This window comes from Oryx dammah, unplaced genomic scaffold (assembly GCF_014754425.2).
Source record: "Oryx dammah isolate SB20612 unplaced genomic scaffold, SCBI_Odam_1.1 HiC_scaffold_23, whole genome shotgun sequence".
Classification (NCBI taxonomy): Eukaryota; Metazoa; Chordata; class Mammalia; order Artiodactyla; family Bovidae; genus Oryx; species Oryx dammah.
In genome coordinates, this window is record NW_024070207.1 from 36,420,071 (window position 1) to 36,445,194 (window position 25,124).

General features: G+C 40.0%; 1 protein-coding gene across 1 annotated transcript; it reads left to right on the forward strand.

Moving 5' to 3' along the window:
- The first annotated feature begins 5,498 nt into the window (after positions 1-5,498).
- Positions 5,499-6,425, forward strand: LOC120881526 (olfactory receptor 13H1). Its single transcript, XM_040265261.1, has one exon. It carries the CDS (start codon positions 5,499-5,501, stop codon positions 6,423-6,425), a length of 927 nt encoding a protein of 308 aa, XP_040121195.1.
- Positions 6,426-25,124: the final 18,699 nt, after the last annotated feature.

Here is a 25,124-nt window from a genome sequence, read left to right on the forward strand (position 1 = left end):
TGTTTTCCCTACACAAAATATCACTTTTTTCTTTTCCAAACAGCTCTGGTTTGGCAAAATTTAATTGCCTGTTTGGGATGAGGTCCCTGAAGCTCTCACAAGTTAATTATTTCTTTCTGGACCAGAAACTTTGAACTGTACTCGTGAGATAAATGGTCTGGTAACACTTTGCAACTTCAAGTTATTTAAGTTACTGAGCAGCTCATCAACTTTCTCCTTGCATTTGGAATTGAATCTGGAAGAGAACTGGACCCCAGACATCATGAGTAGGCTGAGAAAGTAGGATATATAGATTTAGTTCAGAGCAAAGTATGTTCCCAGAGATAGAACCTCTGGTGATGGCTTCCAGGTAAACATATAGCGATGGATTCTGAACCTAGATCAAGAGAAGGGGAAGAATGGCATAATTTCTAAAAACCAAACTGCTCATTGTAAGGCAGGTTCTGTTCGTTATGTTTTCTGGACAAGTGAGGGGTAACCAAATGGCTTTGGGCTTCAACTCCAGTTTAATGCTTTTGAAACGCTTTAGTGGGTAGAGTAACTGTCATTAGATCTTTCTGCTGACTGAGGAACGCTCAGGACCTTGGAGTCTTCAGGTTGTATGCTTTCACATTCTGACACTGAAAATAGGCAGTAGAGAAGAGTAAGAAACTGGGTAAGGTATTCACAGAGCCCAGGACACTTCCTGGAAATCGTTCAATTTACTTTAAAGCCCTGGACACAACATGGTTTATTATCATTTCCGTCTTTTTAAAGTGACAATTTGGTTTAATTGTGTTCCAGTTCATCAAGATAAGATAATAGATAGATAAATATTGCCAAGAGGCAAAAGGTGTCTAATCTAGCAGTTCTAAAATTGAAATAACCTAAGGTTTTTGAGGCAAAGTATTTGAAAGACCTCAATCCTCCTTATGTTATAACTTTTCTAGGAAAGATAGGACAACGGTGTATATGAGTCAAAGGTCAGTGAAAGAAATGTTTGTCTAAGAAATTAAATAATATAATACCATCAACAAGGGCTGTACATCAAAGATTTGGCAATTGTAACATGACCTAATTTTTTTTTAAATCTTTTTTTCTTCAGGTTTCCAGGCATTTGGGAGTTTGAGAAGCTGGAAAGGCTTTTGAAATCTCATCAGGAGAGTTTTCAGGGAGATTGTCAGTGTTCCAAACCTGACAGCTGTTAGAAAATTGATATTTTTGGCAGTCTCATTCTGCTCCATCTCCTGGTACTTGAGAGGAACCTCCAATGGTGAGTCAATATCAGAAAAAGACTCCAATTTCTTTCATTCCCCCTCCTACTTTTTAAAAAAATCTCTAATCATTTATCAGACATGGGCAACCTTCCGGAAGGCAAATGGCAGCTATTAGTTGAAAGAAAAATTAGGCTATATAAATAATTGCAGGCAACAAGACTAAGATGGGAAACATTCTTCAATGATAATTTTAGGATAAGACAATCACCACTGTCTTTGGAGAGCAGGGCCCACACTAAATGAAAAATAGTTCCCTTGATTTAGATGTTGAGAAGCCTTTGAGTGTGAAATGGAAGTTGTCATCAATTCTAGTTCCATAGGTCCAAACACAGTACTAATGAAGGCAAGTTCATAGGTTCGATCCCAGTTTCTGTCAGTAAGCATAACACCATTAAAAACAAATCTTCCCACACCCACACAGACTGAGCACCAAGTTTTAGTCAAACGGCTCATTAGCTTTTTTTTTTTTTTTAAATTTTTACTTTACAATTTTGTATTGGTTTTGCCATACATTGACATGAATCCACCACAGGTGTACATGCGTTCCCAAACATGAACCCCCCTCCCACCCCCCTCCCCAGGGTCAGGAAAGGCTAAGAGGTAGGCTCTATAAAAAGTGAAAAAAAAGTGAAGTCACTCAGTCAAGTCTGACTCTTTGCGACCCCATGGACTATAACCCGCCAGGCTCCTCCATCCATGGGATTCTCCAGGCAAGAATACTGGAGTGGGGTGCCATTGCCTTCTCAAGGGGAGCTTCCCAACCCAGGGGTCAAACCTGGGTCTTCTGCACTGCAGGCAGGCTCTTTACTGTCTGAGCCAGCAGGGAAGCCCTAGACTCTATAAACACAACCTCAGTACTGGAGAAACAAAACACATCTTTCAGGTCATTAAGAATGATAGGTTTATATAAGGAGAGAAAACAGTTGATCAATATTTAATATTCAACAACAAAATCAGTCTGTTATATAGCGTTCTAGGAGCAACAGAAATTTTTAAATGGCATAATAATCAGCAGTCTCTATCTATGCAAAACCACTTCATCCTCCCATCTGCAGCTTGTGCGCCATCTTCCTAGATATTCTACTATGAAAGGCCCATATATAGGCAATTGAGAGTTAAACACAAACCACTCAAATTTCAAGTATGAGTGTTTGTGTGTTAGTCACTCAGTCGTGTCCGACTCTTTGCAACCCCATGGACTCCTCTGTCCATAGGATTCTCAAGGCAAGAATACTGGAGTGGGTTGCCATTTCCTTCTCCAGGAAGTATGAGTGTACTAACTTAAAATATAACAGGCTTCAGGGCATTGTTTCATATAGTCATGTGACTCTAATCTTTCTGCATTTTCCCTCTGTGGAAATGACTATTTCAATTTTAGCTTGGGAAGGAAGAAGCAATCCAAGGGAAACCTCTTTCTCAGAGTACCATGATAAATGAGGACAAAATCAGCATTAGATTTCTCAAGCTATGAGCACACTCCTGTGAAGGCAAGTTACTATTCTCCTTAATGCTTACATGTGTTTACCACTTCACAAGTGGCATGCACTTTCACTGCCATGAATGTAACATTCTTGTGTACTTAGCCTGTCTGGGAGGCTGAACAAGTAGAGAACTAGACACAGGGACAGGTTACTTGGACTCCAGGATAGAGAAGTGAGAGATTTATAGAATCTTCTTTACTAAAGACTTCTAAAGACAAGTGAGTCTCCCATTTCAAAGATGGTTAGAGAAATTAAATCCCTTAATAAACCTTTTCTGTAGCCCACATGCTTCTCCAACAGTGGAGGAAAATGTAGATTCTTCCTATTCTGAGGAGTGTTGAGTTTTGTTTTGTTTTCATTTTAATTGAGGGAAATCAGAGAATCCTAGCAAGTCAGAGGTAGAAGGACTCTTAGAGATCACTTAGTTTAACTAGATTGCAAATAAAAGCCTCAGCCAGTGAAGGGAAGAAACTTATCCAGAGAAATAGCCAGTGGGTAGCAGAAGCTTCAAGGAATGGATAGAAGAGAAGGAAAAGTTGCTGTCATGAAGGAGCACATATACATTAGGGGTGCTTGGCATATAAACAGCATTATCTAGGGAAGAGGCAGGTGGAAACAGAGCCTGTCTTTTAGTGTGGAACAGCTAAAGAGTTGCATTCACACACTCATGAAGCAGATAATCCTTAAGAACCTTCCATGTACCAGGCACTATTCTAGGTTTTGGGCATGCAGCAGCAACTTCATTGAGTGTATATTCTAGTTGAGAGAGATAATTAAAAACATAATAATAGATAAAAATATATAATGTGCTAGAAGTAATAATTCTAAAGAGAACAGTCATGTAGAAAAGGGGGACATAAAATGCCAGGGGTGAGATGTAAAGTTTCTACACAGGGCGGCCAAAGAAAAACTAACCAAAAAGATGCATTGTGAGTAAAGACTTGAGAGGAGTGGGAAGGTAAGGCATACAAGGATCTTGGTTTCCGAAATATGGAGTAACAAGATCAAAGAGATCAAAGGCTCTGAGAAAGGGATGAGCCATGGTGTTTATGGAACAATGAGGAGGCCAATGTGACTAGAGCGAAGTAAGCAAGGAAAAGAATAGTAGGCACTGGGGTCCGAGAGGTAAAGGGAAAGCAAACCATTTAGCGCCTGATAGCTCATAGTAAGGAGACTGGTGCTAAATTAGGTTGAAATAAAAAGCTATAGAAATTTTTTAATGGAAGAGTAATCTGATCCAGTACTCTTGCCTGGAAAATCCCATGGACGGAGGAGCCTGGTGGGCTACAGTCCATGGGGTCGCTAAGAGTTGGAGACAACTGAGCGACTTCACTTTGACTTTTCACTTTCATGCATTGGAGAAGGAAACGGCAACCCACTCCAGTATTCTTGCCTGGAGAATCCCAGGGACACCGGAACCTGGTGGGCTGCCATCTATGGGGTCGCACAGAGTCGGACACGACTGAAGCAACTTAGTAGTAGCAGTAGCAGTAATCTGATCCAACTTACAATTTAGCTGAATCATTTGAAGTGAATGGGGGCAAAGCCAGAAAGAGGGAAACCAGTGAGGAAGTTGTTGGCAAAATTCAGGAGAGCAATGACAATGACTTGGAATAAAGAATGGCAGTGCAGGTGACAAGAGGAATAGTTTGATTCTGAATAATATGTGTGACCTCCCAGGACTTTATACATTCATCTATTCATTCCATATCTATCAGTTACTTATGATGCCCCCAGGCACTGTCCTAGGTATCAAGGACAAGCCAGTAAAAAAAAAAATAGATAAGGTTCGGTCCTCAATCAATTTACATTCGCATGGCAGACAAATAAGTACTAAACCATCAAATCATTAATGCAGTTTCAAATATTGGAATGTGCTATAAGAAAAATTAAGCAGCATGAGGGGAAAGAGAGTGATGAAGGTGAGAAGAGAGTACTTTTTCAGGTAGGCTGGTCACTTCTTACCACTTTTTTTTTTAATTTAAATTTATTTACTGGGAACACGTGTACACTCAAACTTTTAGAAACATCATATTAGATTGTCACATTCTTAACTGGGGCCCTGCAATCACAACATGGAAAACACCAGAAGAGCTGAAAAGGTAACTCCAACCATGGACATTCGCAGAGGGTTTTCACAGACCTCAACGGTTCCATGATAAACCATGTTTACAGAATATCACTTCAAACCAAAGAAATACTCGGCAGGACTCTATGACAAGCACCGTAATAGCTACTAGCAAAATGGGAGAATGCAGGTATGAATGATCTAGGAGTGAGAGACACAAGCATAGGCAATATTTTAGCTAAGACTGTCAGAAGGTACCCTCTTGGTGGAGGTAAGTAACTCAAGCTGACAGATATTCAACCATTTTTATGAATCAGATTTGTCTTGGAAAGTGAACAAGTGAGAGAAGCAAAAAGATGCCCTCCTTTTCCTCTCTTCTTACTTGGAAGAAAATGAAATAAAAAGGCAGCTGGCAAAAGTGGGTTGGAGAACTTTTCATATAACCATTTCAAAAGGATGGGGAATTGGCTGTTTTCCAGGGGAGGGAGTAGATTTTTAGCTTGCCCTCTGTTCCCATTATAGATATCTCATTTGTATTCTTATATCTCTTGAAGAGGACGAAAAGAATGATCCTGTACACCCTAATTATTTCCAACTTTCTTATACCATCCTTCCATGTTTATTCTCATTCTCTCAGGTAAAATTAGACAACTATATTGGCACCCATTCAATGAATAGTGGAAAGTGGAAAGGATGGCCATGGGTAATGCTACAGCAGTATTCGAGTTTCTCCTTATTGGAATATCTAACTATCCTGAGTGGAGAGTCACATTTTTCACATTGGTGCTGATCACTTACCTCAGCACATTATTGGGGAATGGACTTATTATCTTTCTTATTCACATTGACCCTCACCTCCACACTCCAATGTATTTCTTCCTTAGTAACCTGTCTTTCTTAGACCTTTGCTATGGAACAGTCTCCATGCCCCAGGCTTTGGTGCATTGCTTCTCTGCTCATACTTACCTTTCTTACCCACGATGTTTGACCCAAATAAGTGTCTCTTTGGCCTTGGGTACAGCAGAGTGCCTCCTACTGGCTGTCATGGCCTATGATCGTGTGGTTGCTATCGGCAATCCCCTGCGCTATTCCATGGTCATGAATGGCTCAGTGTGTGTCTGGCTGGCTGCTACCTCATGGGGGGCATCTCTTGTGCTCACTGCCATCCTCATCTTATCCCTGAGGCTTCACTTCTGTGGGATGAATGTCATCAACCATTTTGTCTGTGAGATTCTCTCCCTTCTTAAGCTGGCCTGTTCTGATACCAGTCTCAATGAGCTTCTGATCCTCATCACAGGCATTTTTACCCTTCTCCTACCCTTTGGGATTGTTCTCCTCTCCTATGTCCGAATTGCCACTGCTGTCCTAAGGATTCGCTCAGCCCAGGGTAGGCTCAAGGCCTTTTCTACCTGTGCTTCTCATTTGACTGTGGTGGTAATCTTCTATGGGGCAGCCATTTCCATGTATATGAAACCACAGTCCAAGTCATCCTCGGATCAAGACAAATTTATCTCAGTGTTTTATGGGGCTCTGACACCCATGCTGAACCCCCTAATATATAGCCTGAGGAATAAGGATGTTAAAGGGGCAATGAGGAAAGTTATGGCAAAAAGGACATAAGTCTTCTTTGCTCCTAAACTTCTAAAATACCATTCAGCTACATCTTCAATGATGGTAAAAACTGTTTAAAAGTTTCAATTTTACCTTTGGTGGTTGTTGTTCAGTCATTAACTCATGTCCAACTCTTTGAGACCCTATGGACTCTATGGACTGCAGCACGCCAGGCTTCCCTATCCGTCACCATCTCCCAGAATTTGCTCAAAAATGTGACCATTGAATCAGTGATGCTATCCAACCATCTCATCCTCTGTTGTCCCCTTCTCCGGTGGCTTAGATGGTAAAGAATCCACCTGCAATGCAGGAGACCCAGGTTTGATCCCTGGGTCAGGAAGATCCCCTGACCCACTCCAGTATTCTGTCTGGAGAATTCCATGGACACAGGAGCCTGGCAGGCTACAGTCCATGGGGTCACAAAGAATTGAATATAGCTGAGGGATTAACACCTTTACCCTTGGTACAGCAGGTGATTGTCATGTGAGAATCTTCAGGATGTGTTCACCACAAAAGCTTATTCCTACTGAGACTTCAATTTCAGTTACAGACAATACTTTTGGGCAGGCTTCCCTCATAGCTCAGTTGGTAAAGAATCCACCTGCAATGCAGGAGACCCCAGTTCGATTCGTGGGTTGGGAAGATCCAGTGCAGAAGGGAAAGGCTACCCACTCCAATATTCTGCCCTGGAGAATTCCATGGACTGTATAGTCTATGGGGTCACAAAGAGTAGGACATGACTGAACGACTTTCACTTTTCACTTTCACAATGTTTTTACTCTTTCTTTACAAAAAAACACATTAGTAGTCACCTGTTAAGTTATTCAGCTTCAGGTAAATAAATTTCTCAGAATCATTCCTCACTGACAGAAGAGACCTAAGCTGTAAGACAACCTCCTATGACTGTTAGCAGGAGGTGAGGCATAAGTGAAATTGGAAAATAGGACGAAGAATGGTGTAATAAAAGGCCAGAAGACAAATGTCAGAAATTTGACAACTTTACTGAAGGCAAGTCCTGTTGTAAAAGCACGATTCTCTCTCCACTTAACCCTCAGAATCATGAGAAAATTGTATCATAGCCATTTCCTACGTTAGTGTAGGGTTTCATTTTTTTTCTTTTTCTGAACTTCTTTCAAATCTATTATCTCATTCTGTATTCCTAATATTGCTGTAAAGCTGGTAACAAAAGTTACCATAATCCATCCCTCATGTTAACAATGAGACAAACAGAAACCCAGAGAAAGATTAACAATTGTCTAAAGCCTCACACAAAACAGAAAATTGGATGAAAGATTTACTGAGCATGGCCCCGCCCATCAGAACAAGACATAGATTCCCCCACAGCCAATCCTTCCCATCAGGAAGCTTCCACAAGCCTCTTATTGTTATCCATCAGAGGGCAGACAGAATGAAAACCATAATTACAGAAAACTAACCAAATCGATCACTTGGACCACAGCCTTGTCTAACTCAATGAAACTATGAGCCATGCCGTGTAGGGCCACCCAAGAGGGACGGGTCATGGTACAGAGTTCTGACAAAATGTGGTCCACTGGAGAAGGGAATGGCAAACCACTTCTATATTCTTGCCTTGAGAATCCCATGAACAGTATGAAAAGGCAAAAAGATATGACACTGAAAGATGAACTCCCCAGGTCACTTGGTGCCCAATATGCTACTGAAGAAGAGGGGAGAAATAGCTCCAGAAAGAATGAAGAGGCTGAGCCAAAGTGAAAACAATGCTCAATTGTGGATGTCGATGGTAATGGAAGTAAGTCCAACGCTGTAAAGAACAATATTGTATAGGAACCCGGAATGTAAGGTCCATGAATCAAGGTAAATTGTAAGTGGTCAAAAAGGAGATGGCAAGAGTGAACATCGACAATTTAGGAATCAGTGAACTAAATTCCAAGGGAATATTTCATGCAAAGATGGGCACAGTAGAGAGAACTAAAGACCTAACAGAAGCAGAAGATATTAAGAAGAGGTGGCAAGAAGATATAGAAGAACTATACAAAAAGGATCTTAATGATCCAGACAACCATGATGGTGTGATCACTCACCTAGAACCAGACATCCTGGAGTGTAAAGTCAAGTGGGCCTTAGGAAGCATCACTACAAACAAAGCTAGTGGAGGTGATGGAATTCTTGCTGACCTGTTTCAAATCCTGAAAGATGATGCTGTGAAAGTGCTGCATTTGGTATGCCAGCAAATTTGGAAAATTCAGCAGTGGCCACGGGACTGGAAAAGGTCCATTTTCATTCCAATCCCAAAGAAAGGCAATGCCAAATAATGTTCAAACTACTGCACAAATGCACTCATTTCACATGATAGCAAAGTAATACTCAAATTCTTCAAGCTAGGCTTCAATAGTACATGAACCAAGAACTTCCAGATATTCAAGCTGGATTTAGAAAAGGCAGAGGAACCAGAGATCAAATTGCCAACATCTGTTGGATCATAGAAAAAGCAAGAGAATTCCAGAAAAAAAAAATCTACTTCGGCTTTATTGACTATGGTAAAGCTTTTGACTGTATGGATCACAACAAATTGTGGAAAGTTCTTAAAGAGATGAGAATACTAGACCACTTGATCTTCCTCCTGAGAAACCTGTGTGCAGGTCAAGAAACAACAGTTAGAGCCAGTCATGGAACAATGGACTGGTTCCAAATTGGGAAAGGAGTATGTCAAGGCTGCATATTGTCACCCTGCTTATTTAACTTATATGCAGAGTACATCATGAGAAATGCCAGTCTGGATGAAGCACAAGCTGGAATCAAGATTGCTGGGAGAAATATCAATAACCTCAGATATGCAGATGACACCACCCTTATGGCAGAAAGTGAAGAGGAACTCAAAAGCCTCTTGATGAAAGTGAAAGAGGAGACTAAAAAAGCTGGCTTAAAACTCAGCAGTCAAAAAACTAAGATCATGGTATCCAGTCCTATCACTTCATAGCAAACAAATGGAGAAACAATGGAAACAGTGACAGACTTTATTTTCTTGGGCTCCAAAATCACTGCAGATGGTGACTGCAGCCATGAAATTAAAAGATGCTTGCTCTTCGGAAGAAAAGCTATGACCAACCTAGACAGCATATTAAAATGCAGAGACTTTACTTTGCCAGCAAGGTCCGTCTAGTCAAAGTTATGGTTTTTCCAGTAGTCATGTATGGATGTGAGATTTGGATCATAAAGTTTAGTGCCAATGAATTGATGCTTTTGAACTGTGGTATTGGAGAAGACTCTTGAGAGTCTCTTGGACTGCAAGGGGATCAAATCAGTCAATCCCAAAGGAAATCAGCCCTGAATATTCATTGGAAGGACTGATACTGAAGCTGAAGCTCCAATACTTTGGCCACCTGATGCGAAGAACTGACTCCTTGGAAAAGACCCTGATGCTGGGAAAGATTGAACACAGGAGGAAAAGGGGAAGACAGAGGATGAGATGGATGGCATTACCGACTCAATCGGCATAAGTTTGAGCAAGCTGCAAGAATTGGTGATGGATAAGGAAGGCTGGTGTGCTGTAGTCCATGGGGTTAGAAAGAGCTGGACACAATTGGGTGACTGAACTGAACTGAAAGTCATACATAATTGGTAACAGAATAAAAATTAGAATTGAGATCATCTATATGTCACCTCTGAACTTTTCAATATTGTCCAGAAAAGTATCTGGAATTTTAAAATTATAAATGCACCCAATATTTATCAAGCACTTAACCATATACTAGGCACTGACCTATGTCCATTATCACATATAATTCTCACTACAATTCAGGGAAGTATCGCTATTACCAATCCATAGTAGAGATAAGGAAATTGAGACTCTTAGAGGTTCCATGATTTGCCCATGGCCATAGAGCCAGTATTTAAACCTAGATATGACTGATTTCAGATCCCATTCACTGTATCCAAATTTCAGAGGCCTTAGAGATTATTTAATGAAGTGATTTTTAACCAATTTAATTTTAATATAATTTATATACAATAAAATTTATGTAATTACAGTGTACAATTTAAATTTTGACAGGTACTCCCAGAACCACCACGACTATCAAGCTACTTAACAATTTTACCACATCCAAAAGTTTCCTCATGGTCTTCTGTAGTCCACCCATTCCTCCACCCCCAAACCCTGGCAACCACTCATCTGACTTTTTTCACTATATGTTAGCTTTGATTTTCTAGAATTGACTATAAGTGGAATCATACAGTATATCCTCTTCTGTGCGTGGATTCTCTTATTCAGCAGGCTTTTGAGATTCATCCATGTTGTTGTAGGCATCAGTAGTTTGTTCCTTTTTCCTGCTGAGTAATATTCCATCATACAATTTACTATGTTTTTAAAACTCCATTCCCTGTTACTGTACATAATATAATGGTTTTTAAACTTTAGTTCATGCAGTTCTATGGGTTTGGCTGCGGTGCCTGGAACCTGTCAATGGAGGTGAAATTTTCTGTGAAAAATTTCATTTGAAAATGGAGTTCTGATAATAAAACATTTGACAAACAATGATCTATTACAGAGCTCTTGCTTTAGATAAACAATCAATGGCTCAGTGAACAGAATGCAAATTTCCCAAGACCATGAAACTTTTTGGAAGCAATCTAAGACAAAGACCCAGATTAAAAAAAAAAAAAAAAAGACCCAGATATCTTGTCTCCTGGTTTCACTTTTTGGGCAGTTTGACCAAACATGATGAAGTCTTCTCCAAAGCAACCTGGTGGAGAACTGGACATAGATGAATAGATAAAAAGACGATGCACAGCACCTAGATCTGAAGTACAGCATCACTGAGCAAGCAGATATTCAATGCACTCGTCAGACACTGACCGCTGGGAGTTGATGCCATTTTGTTTGGTACTGCAAAGAGAGTACCAGACATACAAGGGACCTGTCTCACATGTTTACTCACTAAATAAATAAAAAGAATGAGTAAATCACTTATCAAAATAGTATAATTTTCAAATACATGCAATATTTATTCAAATTCCATCTATTACATATTTTTAAAAGATCGTAGTATTCTCAGCCACTGAAACTATGTTTTAATATCAAGAAATAAAAAAATAATGCAATTATGCTCAAATTAACAATAAAAACATTTTTAAAATAAATAAAAACTAATTTTGAAAAAAGAAAACCCAATTGATTTAAATCTTGGATTTATTCATTCAACCAAGGTTAACTTTCTACTTTTAACCAGGCACTAGGTACTAGGTGCTAGGGCAAGTTTCATACATTTTGCAAAATATTCTCTACTATTAAAATAAATATTTCAAATTAACATTGTGAAATAAAGTTAAATTGATGAAATCAATAAAATTTTACATGAAAAAATAATAGAGCCTTTAGGGAGAGAGAAAATCAGAAATTAGGAGAAATATTAAGAGTGCTCATTTTAGTGACCTTACTTTCAAGGGGAGAAATATTCTACTCTCTATTACAGCTCTCTATTTGCAGCTTAAAATGAGAATCGTATTTTTGTTAATAATGCCTCTACTACAAAACTATAACTCTGTCACTAGATGCTTTGTCTCTTTATTGACTTGTTGGTAGAGACACAGCTTACAGACAGAGTGACATAGTGGAGTCTGGAGATGGCACTGCCGAATTGATTCTGCTACTAACTAGTTGTGTGACCTTAATTATATTACTCTTTGGCCCTCAAATTTGCTCATCAGTACAATAGGAAACTTCTGTTTGTTACCCAAGGATCTCTCTAGTTCTAACTTGCTGCATCTAGGTGTTATTTTATATAGATTTTTTTCTTTCCTTAAAAAGAGAATAATATCATCAATTTACTCTGAAACTTGCTTTTTCCACTTGACAATATATCATGAATATTCTTCCAGATCAATATATACGGATCTATCTGCCTGATTTTAATGTTAACTTTGAAACAAGTAGGCATGCATAGCAGCTAGTTAGCATATCTATGGCCCTTCCAGCACCAATGTTCTGTTTCTAGGCATCTAAATCCCATTTCTGTTCAGTTCAGTCACTCAATCACATCTGACTCTTTGTGACCCCATGAATCGCAGCATGCCAGGCCTCCCTGTCCATCACCAACTCCCAGAATTCACTCAGACTCACGTCCATTGAGTCAACAATGCCATCCAGCCATCTCATCCTCTGTCATCCCCTTCTCCTCCTGCCCCCAATCCCTCCCAGCATCAGAGTCTTTTCCAATGAGTCAACTCTTCACATGAGGTGGCCAAAGTACTGGAGTTTCAGCTTCAGCATCATTCCCTCCAAAGAAATCCCAGGGCTGATCTCCTTCAGAATGGAATGGTTGGATCTCCTTGCAGTCCAAGGGACTCTCAAGAGTCTTCTCCAACACCACAGTTCAAAAGCATCAATTCTTCAGCGCTCTGCCGTCTTCACAGTCCAACTCTCACATCCATACACGACCACAGGAAAGACCATAGCCTTGACTAGATGGATCTTAGTCAGCAAAGTAATGTCTCTGCTTTTGAATATGCTATCTAGGTTGCTGATAACTTTCCTTCCAAGGAGTAAGCGTCTTTTAATTTCATGGCTGCAGTCACCATCTGCAGTGATTTTGGAGCCCAAAAAAATAAAGCCTGACACTGTTTCCACTGTTTCCCCATCTATTTCCCATGAAGTGATGGGACCAGATGCCATGATCTTCGTTTTCTGAATGTTGAGCTTTAAGCCAACTTTTTCACTTTCCACTTTCACTTTCATCAAGAGGCTTTTTAGTTCCTCTTCACTTTCTGCCATAAGGGTGGTGTCATCTGCATATCTGAGGTTATTGATATTTCTCCCAGCAATCTTGATTCCAGCTTGTTTTTCTTCCAGTCCAGCGTTTCTCATGATGTACTCTGCATATAAGTTAAATAAGCAGGGTGACAATATACAGTCTTGACATACTCCTTTTTCTATTTGGAACCAGTCTGTTGTTCCATGTCCACTTCTAACTGTTGCTTCCTGACCTGCATACAGATTTCTCAAGAGGCAGCTCAGGTGGTCTGTTATTCCCATCTCTTTCAGAATTTTCCACAGTTTATTGTGATCCACACAGGCAAAGGCTTTGGCATAGTCAATAAAGCAGAAATAGATGTTTTTCTGGAACTCTCTTGCTTTTTCCATGATCCAGCAGATGTTGGCAATTTGATCTCTGGTTCCTCTGCCTTTTCTAAAACCAGCTTGAACATCTGGACGTTCATGGTTCACGTATTGCTGAAGCCTGGCTTGGAACATTTTGAGCATTACTTCACTAGCGTGTGAGATGAGTGCAATTGTGTGGTAGTTTGAGCATTCTTTGGCATTGCCTTTCTTTGGGATTGGAATGAAAACTGACCTTTTCCAGTCCTGTGGCCACTGCTGAGTTTAATCCCAAAGGCAATCTAATTCAACATTGATACTAATTCATTTTAACTATGAAAAATGAATTCTATGAGGGTGCCGTGGAACAAAATCAATTCTAGATTGTTGAAAACCCCTAAGGTTGACTATCACTTGGCCACTTGATCACTCAAAGGCACTGTGAGAAGCATTCCACTGTGCACCCCATTCTAGATATCTGGGTAGTGAAGCTTATCTTGCTTCACCTTGGAAAGCAACGATTTGTTTGAAACTAAGATAGCTCTGCTAAAAATTGAGAAGAAAGTTTGCAAACTGAAAAAAAGTTTCAAAATGATATTTTTCAATAGAGATTTAAGAAAAAATACCATGCCCCATTCATAGGATTGGGGATTTCACTTGAGGAAAGGCAGTGAGTTATCACTATTTAGACCACAGGCCCTGGAGCCAAACGTTTTGGATTCAGAGCTTCATTCTACCAATCTTCTTGCACGTTACTCTCTGTGCTTCGATCTCTCCATGTGAAGTGGGCTAATGTAACACTACTTATAGTGTTCAGAGTTTGATCATGGAGACAGAACCACTCTAGTTATATCAGGCAGGAAGGGATTTAATAAAGAGAATTAGAGGCCTATGAAGCCTTTGGAAGTGTTGTGAGAGGGAAGGTAAAAGAATGTTACCAACAACTTTAGACAGTTGCAGGAATTGCAAGAATCTTGGGGAGTTTTAAGGAAACTGTTACCAATGGTGTCACTGAAGTAGATGCTTCAAGGAACAATGCTCAAAAGCCACTGAAATCTCTGTTTACAAAGTCCACGTACTTTTACAATACAGCTGACAGCTTAAAACGATGGGAATGGTGTTGAATGTGACTTCATAGCTTGGTTATAAGAACTGTATGACTCAAGTCATGTAAAGCACTTAGAAAAGCACCTGGCCTATAGTTAGAGAACAGCAAGTGTTAGCTGTCATCGTGAAGTCTGGATCACATGAACCTAAGACACCAGGAATTGAAATGCCTGTATGCTTCTTAAATAGTGCTTTTCAAGGCTGCTCCCTCATCCAGGCATTCAAGCATCTGTACATATATCACTCATTTAACATGCACTTATTAACTACCTACTATACAAGTACAGTGCTATTGCCAGAGATGGAGTGGTCAAAAAAACATCTTTGATCCTTCCACTCAAAGAATTCACTGTCTAGGTGTGAAGAAAAACATATGCACAGGCAGCATTACTATGTGAATTTATATCTTCCTAGTTCTTAATATTATAAACACTTCATACACTTCACGGTTTATCTTATTCTTGAACATATATTACCTCATATCATCTTCAAAATAATTTAATGAGATAAGCAAGCAGATATTATTACTATTGTGAAACTGACATTAACAGATGATAAAGAGCTGTAAAAAGGCTGTGATATTATCAAGGTTAGCAGTTAGTGATATAACTGGGATTAGAATACAATTCTCCTAGAATTATTGAAGTGGTAATTACTTATTGTATACAAATATCAAATCATTATGTGTACACCTGCAACTAATATAATGTTATGTGTCAATTATACCTGAATAAAAAATCAATTTAATTTTGATGCCTGATGCTCTTTTTGAGGGGAGCCTGATGGGTTCAGGAGTCTTTGAAAAAGAAAAGTAGGAAGAAGGTAAAGCTGTTGCTGAATTGAGAAAGGGAAAAACATTAGGTTTTCAGATTGTCCAGTACTCTTACCTGGAAAATTCCATGGATGGAGGAGCCTGGTAGGCTGCAGTCCATGGGGTTGCTAAGAGTCGGACACGACTGAGTGACTTCACTTTTACTTTTCACTTTCCTGCATTGGAGAAGGAAATGGCAACCCACTCCAGTGTTCTTGCCCGGAGAATCCCATGGACAAGGGAGCCTGGTGGGCTGCCATCTCTGGGGTCGCACAGAGTCGGACACTACTGAAGCGACTTAGCAGCACCAGCAGCAGCTAAAAAAATCTGACCCTAACTCTTACTGGCTATACAACCTTGGGCAACTTCCTGTCTCAATTTCCTCATCTATAACAGGATGACAATCATAGGACTGAATTTATAAGGTTGTTAAAACAATTGGATCAGTTGATTTTATATAAAATGCTGAGAACTATGGCTGGGACATAGTAAGTTCTCAATAAGCTTTACCTATTGTTGTTATTTAGAAATACCAAGGGAACATTTCATGCAAAGATGGGCTTGATAAAGGACAGAAATGGTATGGACCTAACAGAAGCAGAAGATATTAAGAAGAGGTGGCAAGAATACACAGAAGAACTGTACAGAAAAGATCTTCACAGCCAAGATAATAACGATGGTATGATCACTCACCTAGAGCCAGACATCCTGGAATGTGAAGTCAAGTGGGCCTTAGGAAGCATCACTATGAACAAAACTAGTGAAGGTGATGGAATTCCAGTTGAGCTGTTTCAAATCCTGAAAGATGATACTGTGAAAGTGCTGCTGCATTCAATATGCCAACAAATTTGGAAAACTCAGCAGTGGCCACAGGACTGGAAAGGGTCAGTTTTCATTCCAATCCCAAAGAAAGACAATGCCAAAGAATGCTCAAACTACCACACAATTGCACTCATCTCACACGCTAGTAAAGTAACGCTCACAATTCTCCAAGCCAGGCTTCAGCAATATGTGAACCGTGAACTTCCAAATGCTCAAGTTCATTTTAGAAAAGTCAGAGGAACCAGAGATCAAATTTCCAACATCTGCTGGATCATGGAAAAAGCAAGAGAGTTCCAGAAAAATATCTATTTCTGCTTTACTGACTATACCAAAGCCTTTGACTGTGTGGATCACAATAAACTGTGGAAAATTCTGAAAGAGATGGGAATACCAGACAACCTGACCTGCCTCTTGAGAAACCTGTATACAGGTCAGGAAGCAACAGTTAGAAGTGGACATGGGACAACAGACTGGTTCCAAATAGGAAAAGAGTACGTCAAGGCTGTATATTGTCACCCTGCTTATTTAACTTATATGCAGAGTACATCATGGAAGAAGCACAAGCTGGAATCAAGATTGCCGGGAGAAATATCAATAACCTCAGATATGCAGATGACACCACCCTTATGGCAGAAAGTGAAAAGGAAGTAAAAAGCCTCTTGATGAAAGTGAAAGAGGAGAGTGAAAAAGTTGGCTTAAAGCTCAACATTCAGAAAACTAATATCACGCCATCCGGTCCCATCACTTCATGGCAAATAGATGGGGAAACAGTGGAAATAGTGGCAGACTTTATTTTTCTGGGCTCCAAAATCACTCCAGATGGTGACTGCAGCCATGAAATTAAAAGACGCTTACTCCTTGGAAGGAAATTAAAAGACGCTTACTCCTTGGAAGGAAAGTTATGACCAACTTAGATAGAACTTAGATAGCATATTCAAAAGCAGAGACATTACTTTGCCAACAAAGGTCCATCTAGTCAAGGCTGTGGTTTTACCAGTGGTCATGTATGGATGTGAGAGTTGGACTGTGAAGAAGGCTGAGTGCCGAAGAATTGATGCTTTTCAACTGTGGTGTTGGAGAAGACTCTTGAGAGTCCCTTGGACTGCAAGGAGATCCAACCATTCCATTCTGAAGGAGATCAGTCCTGGGATTTCTTTGGAAGGAATGATGCTCAAGCTGAAACTCCAGTACTTTGGCCACCTCATGCAAAGAGTTGACTCATTGGAAAAGACCCTGATGCTGGAAGGGATTGGGGGCAGGAGGAGAAGGGGACGACCAAGGATGAGATGACTGGATGGCATCACCAACTCGTTGGACATAAGTTTGAGCGAATTCCGGGAGTTGGTGATGGACAGGGAGGCCCGGCATGCTGCAATTCATGGGGTCGCAGAGAGTCGGACACGACTGAGCGACTGAACTGAACTGATTGTTGATATTATATAGTTATTATTACTAACACTGAAGTCTCAGTTGACTCAAAAGTAGTTGGTGTTCATCTCACTGTGCTCCTCCCCTCTTTTTTCCCTGCTGGTGATATGCATACCAACTGTTTCTGATTAAGTGTAAGCAGAGGTCAAGCACTTCTTCAGCACAGCATCATGATGGATTCAGAAAAGCACATGATTAGGTGTCAGGGAGTCTGGATCCTAGTCTGGGTTCTGCTGCTAATGAGCTATGAAACTCTGGATGAATCACTTAACTTCTCTGGACTGTATTTGTCCAACAGGGGAAAATGTATTCTTTAACCTGTCTCAGAAGGGTTGAAAGATCAAATGAGATCATAGATGTTAGACACTAGAAAGCTAAAAGTACTCTACAAATACTACACAATGGTATTTTCATTATCCTCAGACTTAACTTCTACATCTTCTCCTCACTTACCCTTAACGACCACTCACTCACCGAATCTTATTGATTCTTGCTCTGAAATATTTTTGAAATCCATCTCTTCTCTGTCTTCAGAGCACCTGCCCTAGTTCACAGCTTCCTCAACCCTTAACAGGATGACTGTAATCAGCTCCTATTTTTCTCTAATCCGTTCTCTCTCTAAACTAGCCATCCAATCAACTTCTCCAGAATGACTATCTAAAGGGAAAAATATCATCGTATTAAACCTTCCTATACAATCCCACTCCAAGATTAGAAACTTGCAGTGGGTTCCTATTGCCCATAGGATGCATGCTTGTGTACTCAGCCAACTCAGTTGTGTCTAACTCTTTGCGACCCCATGGACTGTAACTCACCATGCTCCTCTGCCCATGGGATTCTCCAGGCAAGAATACTGGAGCGGGTTGCCATTTCCTTCTCCAGGGGATATTCCTGATCCAGGGATAGAACCTGGGTCTCTTGCATTTCCTGTATTGGCGGGCAGATTCTTTCCTGCTGAGCCACCGGTGAAGTCCTACCTATAGTATATACAACATTACTTGAGACACTTACAAACCTGTTTCTCCTTATTCTGTACCTTAACTCTGCAGACCCCAGGCCCCAGGAAAGCAATACTTTTTTCTGACCCCTTTATGTATATATGCCACTGTGTACACTGTTCTCTCTGCCTGCAGTGATCTTCCTGTCTTCTATGCCTGGCAAAACCTCACTCATCCTTCAAGTTCAGATCAAATGTCATGTCCTCAGTGAAGCCTTCACCAGAGCATACTCCATTCTGTTTAAACCTGGACAGGTGACTTAATTCCATTTTCTTTTGCTTAATAACATTCAGTTCAATCTTAAATTCAACATCTTCCATATTATTTTATAATCAGTTGTTTTAGAGTTTTTATCCCAAATTAGATCATAAGTTTATTGAGAACAAGAAGGTTTTCATCTGTTTCCCTAGCATAGTTCCTGGCACAGAGTACATACATAACATAATAAGAATTTGTTAAATGAATACGTGGCCAACTAATACTTGACTATCTGGGGTAAAATACAACTATTTTTAAAGTTCCAAGCTATTACAGACTGATATTTTACAAAATACAACAAATTATGGCAATGTCAAATCACTTTAAAAGTTACCGTTTACTCTCAATTCTGTTTTTATCTCATTGAAAACATTTTGAGAAGCACTCCGTGGTGGCTCAGTAATAAAGAATCTGCCTGTAATTAGCCTCCAATTAAAATAAATAAATTTTTAAAAAAGAATCTACCTGCAATGCAAGAGACCTGCGTTCGATTCCTGGTTCAGGAAGATCCCCTGGAGAAAGGAATGGCAACCCACTCCATTATTCTTGCCTGGAGAAGTTCATGAACAGAAGAGCCTGGAGGGCTACAGTCCATGAGATTACAAAGAGTCAGACACGACTGAGCTACTAACACTTTAACTTTCACTTTTCCAGCTATTTACTAAGATGCCTCATTCCTAGCCCCTAAAATCTTGAACTCTGAGTTGGAAATTTTAAGAAGGATACATGTAAAATAATAAACAATCAGATCATATATTCAGGCTACAATTGGGCAAGAAATCAATAAAATAATACTATCATAATTAGCTATATGCACAGATGAAGTAGATCAATGGGACAGTGAATGAGAAGGTGCAGGATTATATTTAGACAGTGACAGCTTATGAAGTGCACGCATGCTCAGTTGTGTCCAACTCTTTGTGACCCCATGGACTGTAGCCCACCAGGCTCCTCTGTCCATGGGGATTCTCCAGGCAAGAATACTGGAGTGGGTTGCTATTTCTTACTCCAGCGGATCTTCAAAACCCAGGGATTGAACCCACACTTCTTGTGTCTCCTGCACCGGCAGACAGATTATTTACCAACAGTGCCACCTGGGTATGGCACCTCAAAAGTAATCCACCAAAGTTTTAGGAAAAAGTGGAATTTCCAGAAACCATTCAAGTCAAAGAGGCTGGGATGGGCTGGGGAAACTCAGGGTAAAGTGAAGAAGAAGAGGAAACTTCCAATAAACACTGTTAACATAATTTTATTTACCTGAATCTTAATTGAAGCTTTCATGGCATCACAATAGATTGAAGCCATTCCTCCTTTCCTGTTCATTCATTACCTTCTTGAGTCACTGGATTGGAAACCCTCCCAAGAAATATAGGACTCTGAGTAATCACCCTAGTGTTGGTTCCATTATCTGGTAACCTAAGAGCAGAAGTTGAGTTGATAGTGTTAGTCAAAAATTTTACATACTGTCACTAATAAAACATTGGTATTAATAGACAAAATCTACTTGTATTTTAATGACTTAGAAATAACACCCCAGAAGAATATACAGCTTTAGTTCAGTAACAGGATTTAATTGCCTCTTTTAGGGACCTAATCCCTGAAGTCTCTTAGAGAAATCACTTCTTTGGAACCAGAGTGAATAAACGCAGAAAATAACAGCAGATAATCTTTAAGATTGTTCTCTTCTTCTCTTGTTCATCTTTTGGACTACTTAAAGTACTGGTTTCTAAAATGCTGAATAGAATCAAAATAAAATCCATTGTAAGAGCAAGTGAAGAACATACACCCAGCAAGGAAGAAAGAAGCCACAATTGTCTTTTTGAGCAAACCAACATATATGTATGGAATGGTCAGTCTTGACATGGATCTCCTAGGATGCACCTGTAACTCACTCCCCTTGAAAGACCCCAATACGTCAGTAAGGTAATGATCCTACAACACATAAGAAGCTATATATTAAAACAACTCTTAGAGACCTTATTGTTTTTGTCTGGGGGGCTTTTTTTGCTATTCAGTTGAGTAAAATCAATTTGATCCCCCCAATCTTCATTTATTCATTAACTTCCTGCCATGTGTCAGGAATTGAGACAAGTACTGGAGTTATAGAAATAAATAAAATGCAAATTCTTCTTTCAGAAAGCTCATAGTATAATCTGACCATATTGCCTTATTTATGTCTTCATTCATTTAATTATTTCCCTCTTCCAGAAAAGAAAGACGACAAATGTGGTCACATTGTTATGGGTGCTACTTCCCAAATGATTCACTTTAAAATAATAATAGCTAATATATATATTATATATATAAACCAGATATATAAATATATATGTAGCACAAAAGCCCTATGCGGTAGTTACTATAATTTCCCCAACTTTATAATTGAAGAAACCAAAATAAATGAGTTAAATTACCAATGTCACATAGTGAATCAGTGATGGATCCAGGATTCAAACTTTGATTAAGAATCCATGCTCTTAACCAACAGTCTGCTCTGCCTGATATGAATAACAGAAATTCCTGTCTGTACACACTATTTATTCCAGTATATTTTGAGGACCTGGGAGCTTTCTGAAGAGCGCAGAGAACAGGGAAGATACTCCAAGCATCCATTAATTTTAGTATCAAAAATGAAATGAGTCCTCCTGGGAAGCATGCTTTTACATGGTAAGTGGGACCAGGAAAGCCCTCTTTGGGAAACCTGTGTGAAGAAAAGTGTACCCAACATATTTCTGAAACATCAGAAGCCTGTGACTAAATGTGAAAATCTCCATGTATGTCTAGTTAATTTAGAAAGAGTCTAGCCCACACAGTGCTAAAACACTGAATTATTCAATACACGCACACACACACACACACACACACACACACACACATATGCTTAGTCTAGTGAGATTCTCTGCTGCTGCTGCTGCTGCTGCTGCTAAGTCGCTTCAGTCATGTCTGACTCTGTGCGACCCCATAGACAGCCTCCCACCAGGCTCCCCCGTCCCTGGGATTCTCTAGGCAAGAACACTGGAGTGGGTTGCCATTTCCTTCTCCAGTGCATGAAAGTGAAAAGTGAAAGTGAACTCACTCAGTCATGTCCGACTCTTCGAGATCCCATGGACTGCAGCCTACCAGGCTCCTCCATCCATGGGATTTTCCAGGCAAGAGTACTGGAGGGGGGTGCCATCGCCTTCTTCGAGTGAGATTCTCTAAAATCATATAAACACAAAAACTTCTTTGTTTTCCAGCTATCTACACTGGCATTCGTTTTGAGATTTTTAGGGCTATATGATGGCAGATATTGCCAGTCAAAATAAGGCTTTATGATTTAAAATACTGCCATTCTAGGTGAAACTTTAGTACTCCTTGAAAAAATGTGTGCCCCGAAAATCCCATTCTTGTAATGCTATTAAGAAACTGTGCTTGTGGTATCACCATTGAATAAAGATCAGATCACCTGACTTTTGCTTCAGTCACAATCCCATAACTCTACTCCAAGAAGACTTTTTCACTTCTGACTGATTCTGTTTTCTGATTTTAATTCTGGGAGTATACAGAATAAAAAGGAGCCTTTAAAATCTCATTCAGTTCAGTTCAGTCACTCAGCCATGTCCGACTCTTTGTGACCTCACGGATTGCAGCACACCAGTCTTCCCTGTCTGTCACCATCTCCAGGAGCTTGCTCAAACTTGTGCCCATTGAGTCAGTGACACCATCCAACCATCTTATCCTCTGTCATCCCCTTCTGGTTAAAAGGCCTCCTTGTAGGATCACTCATAAGTAAAAACAACTGTAATTCAAAATTTGGCAGCAGCTCAGTATTTTTTCAGTTTGTTGGCCCTTTGTTCTGATTTCTTTTCAGAAGGCTTTATCATGTATTAGGAATTATTCAAGATCTTGTTATAAATTCTTACTCTATTTCCTGAATTACTTGTCTATAAATATCATCTGCTTTCTGAGATTTGGAATCTGTCCTGAGTAGAGAATCCAAAGAGATCACCTACATCATTAGCCTGGATAGTTCTCCCTGCTGTCTAGCGCCCAAGACAAACCTTCCTATCCACAGCCTGTTCTCACCAAGGCCTGACAACTGCCTCATGAGACTGAAACTACACCATAGATGCCCCAAATCCTAATTTGTGACTAGAACTTTGTGAGAAGGGGTCTTTCCAGGTGGCACTGTTGGTAAAGAATCCACCTACCAGTGCAGGAGATAAGAGGTGTGGGTTGGGACGATCCCCTGGAGTAAGAAATGCCAACCTACTCCAGTATTCTGACTTGGAGAATCCTCCTGGACAGAGGAGCCTGGTGGGCTACAGTCCATGGGGTCACAAAAAGTCAGACACAACTGAGCACGCACGTAATTCATGAGAATTTTTACAAACAATCCAGGGAAAGAGCTTGACCTTAATAATGAACTAGTCTGTGATAGCATGCATATCTGATATAATCATACCAAACCAAAAAAAAAAATAAAATAAAATTTGGAATGGATGGAAAAGGGTAAAAACATTTTTTTTTCAGATTCTAGAATAAACCCATTCGCTCTCTTCACTATCACACCTTCCCTCCATGCAAAGGGTTTTCCCAGTGTCTCAGCAGTAAAAAGTCTGCCAACAATGCAAGAGACATGGGTTAGATCCCTGAGTCAGGAAGATCCCCTGGAGAAGGAAATGACTACCCACTCTATTCTTGCCTGGCACACCCATGGACAGAGGAGCCTGGTGGGCTACAATCCATCGGGTCGCAAAGAGTCAGACAGGACTGATGTGACTGACCACGTACTCCATGCAAAGGGCAAATTGAAGAGCTAAAAAAAGTATCATTTCTGAGCTATTAATAAAACTGAATACTCTGAGGGACTTCCCAGTGGCCCAGTGGTTAAGACTCTATGTTTCCCTTGCAGGGGGCATGCATTTGATCCCTGGCTGGGAAACTAACATCCCACATGTTGCAGGGTGTGGCCAAAAGTTAAAAAAGAAAGAAAGACAGAATACTATGATACTGTTTATCATCATAGCTTTTTACCATCAAATCAAACATTTATTTTCTTCAGCCAGTTCAAAGTAGTTTCAGTCAAATCAATTTCATGACATTTGGTAAGACAGAAGACCAAATAACTGGCTTTGGTTCATTCAACAAACATACATTGAACCCATATTTTGTGGGTTCACACAAGGCATTGTGTAAGATAGTGAAAATAAAGCAGTACATAGAAGAGTCAGGGGCTTGTTCTTCCTAGTGCTATAGTAAGAGAGCAAAAATTAAATAATCACACAACTATATAAATACAAACTATGATAAAAGCCGTACAGGAAAAGTTCTGAGTATTATAAACAATTTTAACAAAGAGATCTGATTTAAATTACTGGGGTTTGGGATAGCTTTTTGAATGAACTTTCTTTTGGACTGAGATATTAATAGTAAGAGGGCTGCTCAGGTGGCGCCAGTGGTAAAGAACATGCCTGCCAAGGCAGGAGACATAAGAGATGCGGCCTTGATCCCTGAGTTGGGAAGATCGCCTGGAAGAGGGCTCAGCAACCCATGCCAGTATTCTTGCCTGTAGAATGCCATGGGCAGAGGAGCCTGGTGGGCTACAGTCCATAGAGTTGCAAAGAGTCACACACAGCTGAAGTGACTTAGCATGCACACACACATTAATAGTAAGAATGACTAGGAATTCACCAAACAAAGAAGGTAGGAAGAATATTTCTAGCAGAATGAACACACTGGGCAAAAGTCTTAAGGTGGGAACAAGCTTAGATTCTTCATAAAGATAATATGACTGAAAGAAAGTCAGCATGAGAAGAGACAGCACAAGGTAAGGTTAGGGTCAGATCACTTAGAATCTTGTGGGTCATGGTAAGTAGGTTCGATTACATTCCAATTGTAATTAAAAGCCCTTCGAGTGGCTTTTTAGCATGGGAAGGTCATAATTCTGTATGTTTGTAAAACGTCTCCGGCTGCTATGTATAGACTAGACTATAGGGAGGTAAGAATGGAAGAAGGGAGGTGCATTAAGCAGCTCATGTATTAAGCAGTCCAGATGTGAGACAATGATGTAGCTGTGGATGTGGAGATTTGTAGGCAGATTTGAAGTATATTTAGGAGGATGAACCAATAGTACTTAGTGACTGAGTACAGGTTAAGGAAGAAATGAGAGTGAACTGGGCATATATTTTGTATCATGAATATGAACCAGCTAATGACAAATCTGTGGCTAA

Excerpts from the sequence above, each read along its gene's own strand:
- LOC120881526 (XM_040265261.1), top strand. The coding sequence starts at position 5,499 with ATGGCCATGGGTAATGCTACAGCAGTATTCGAGTTTCTCCTTATTGGA.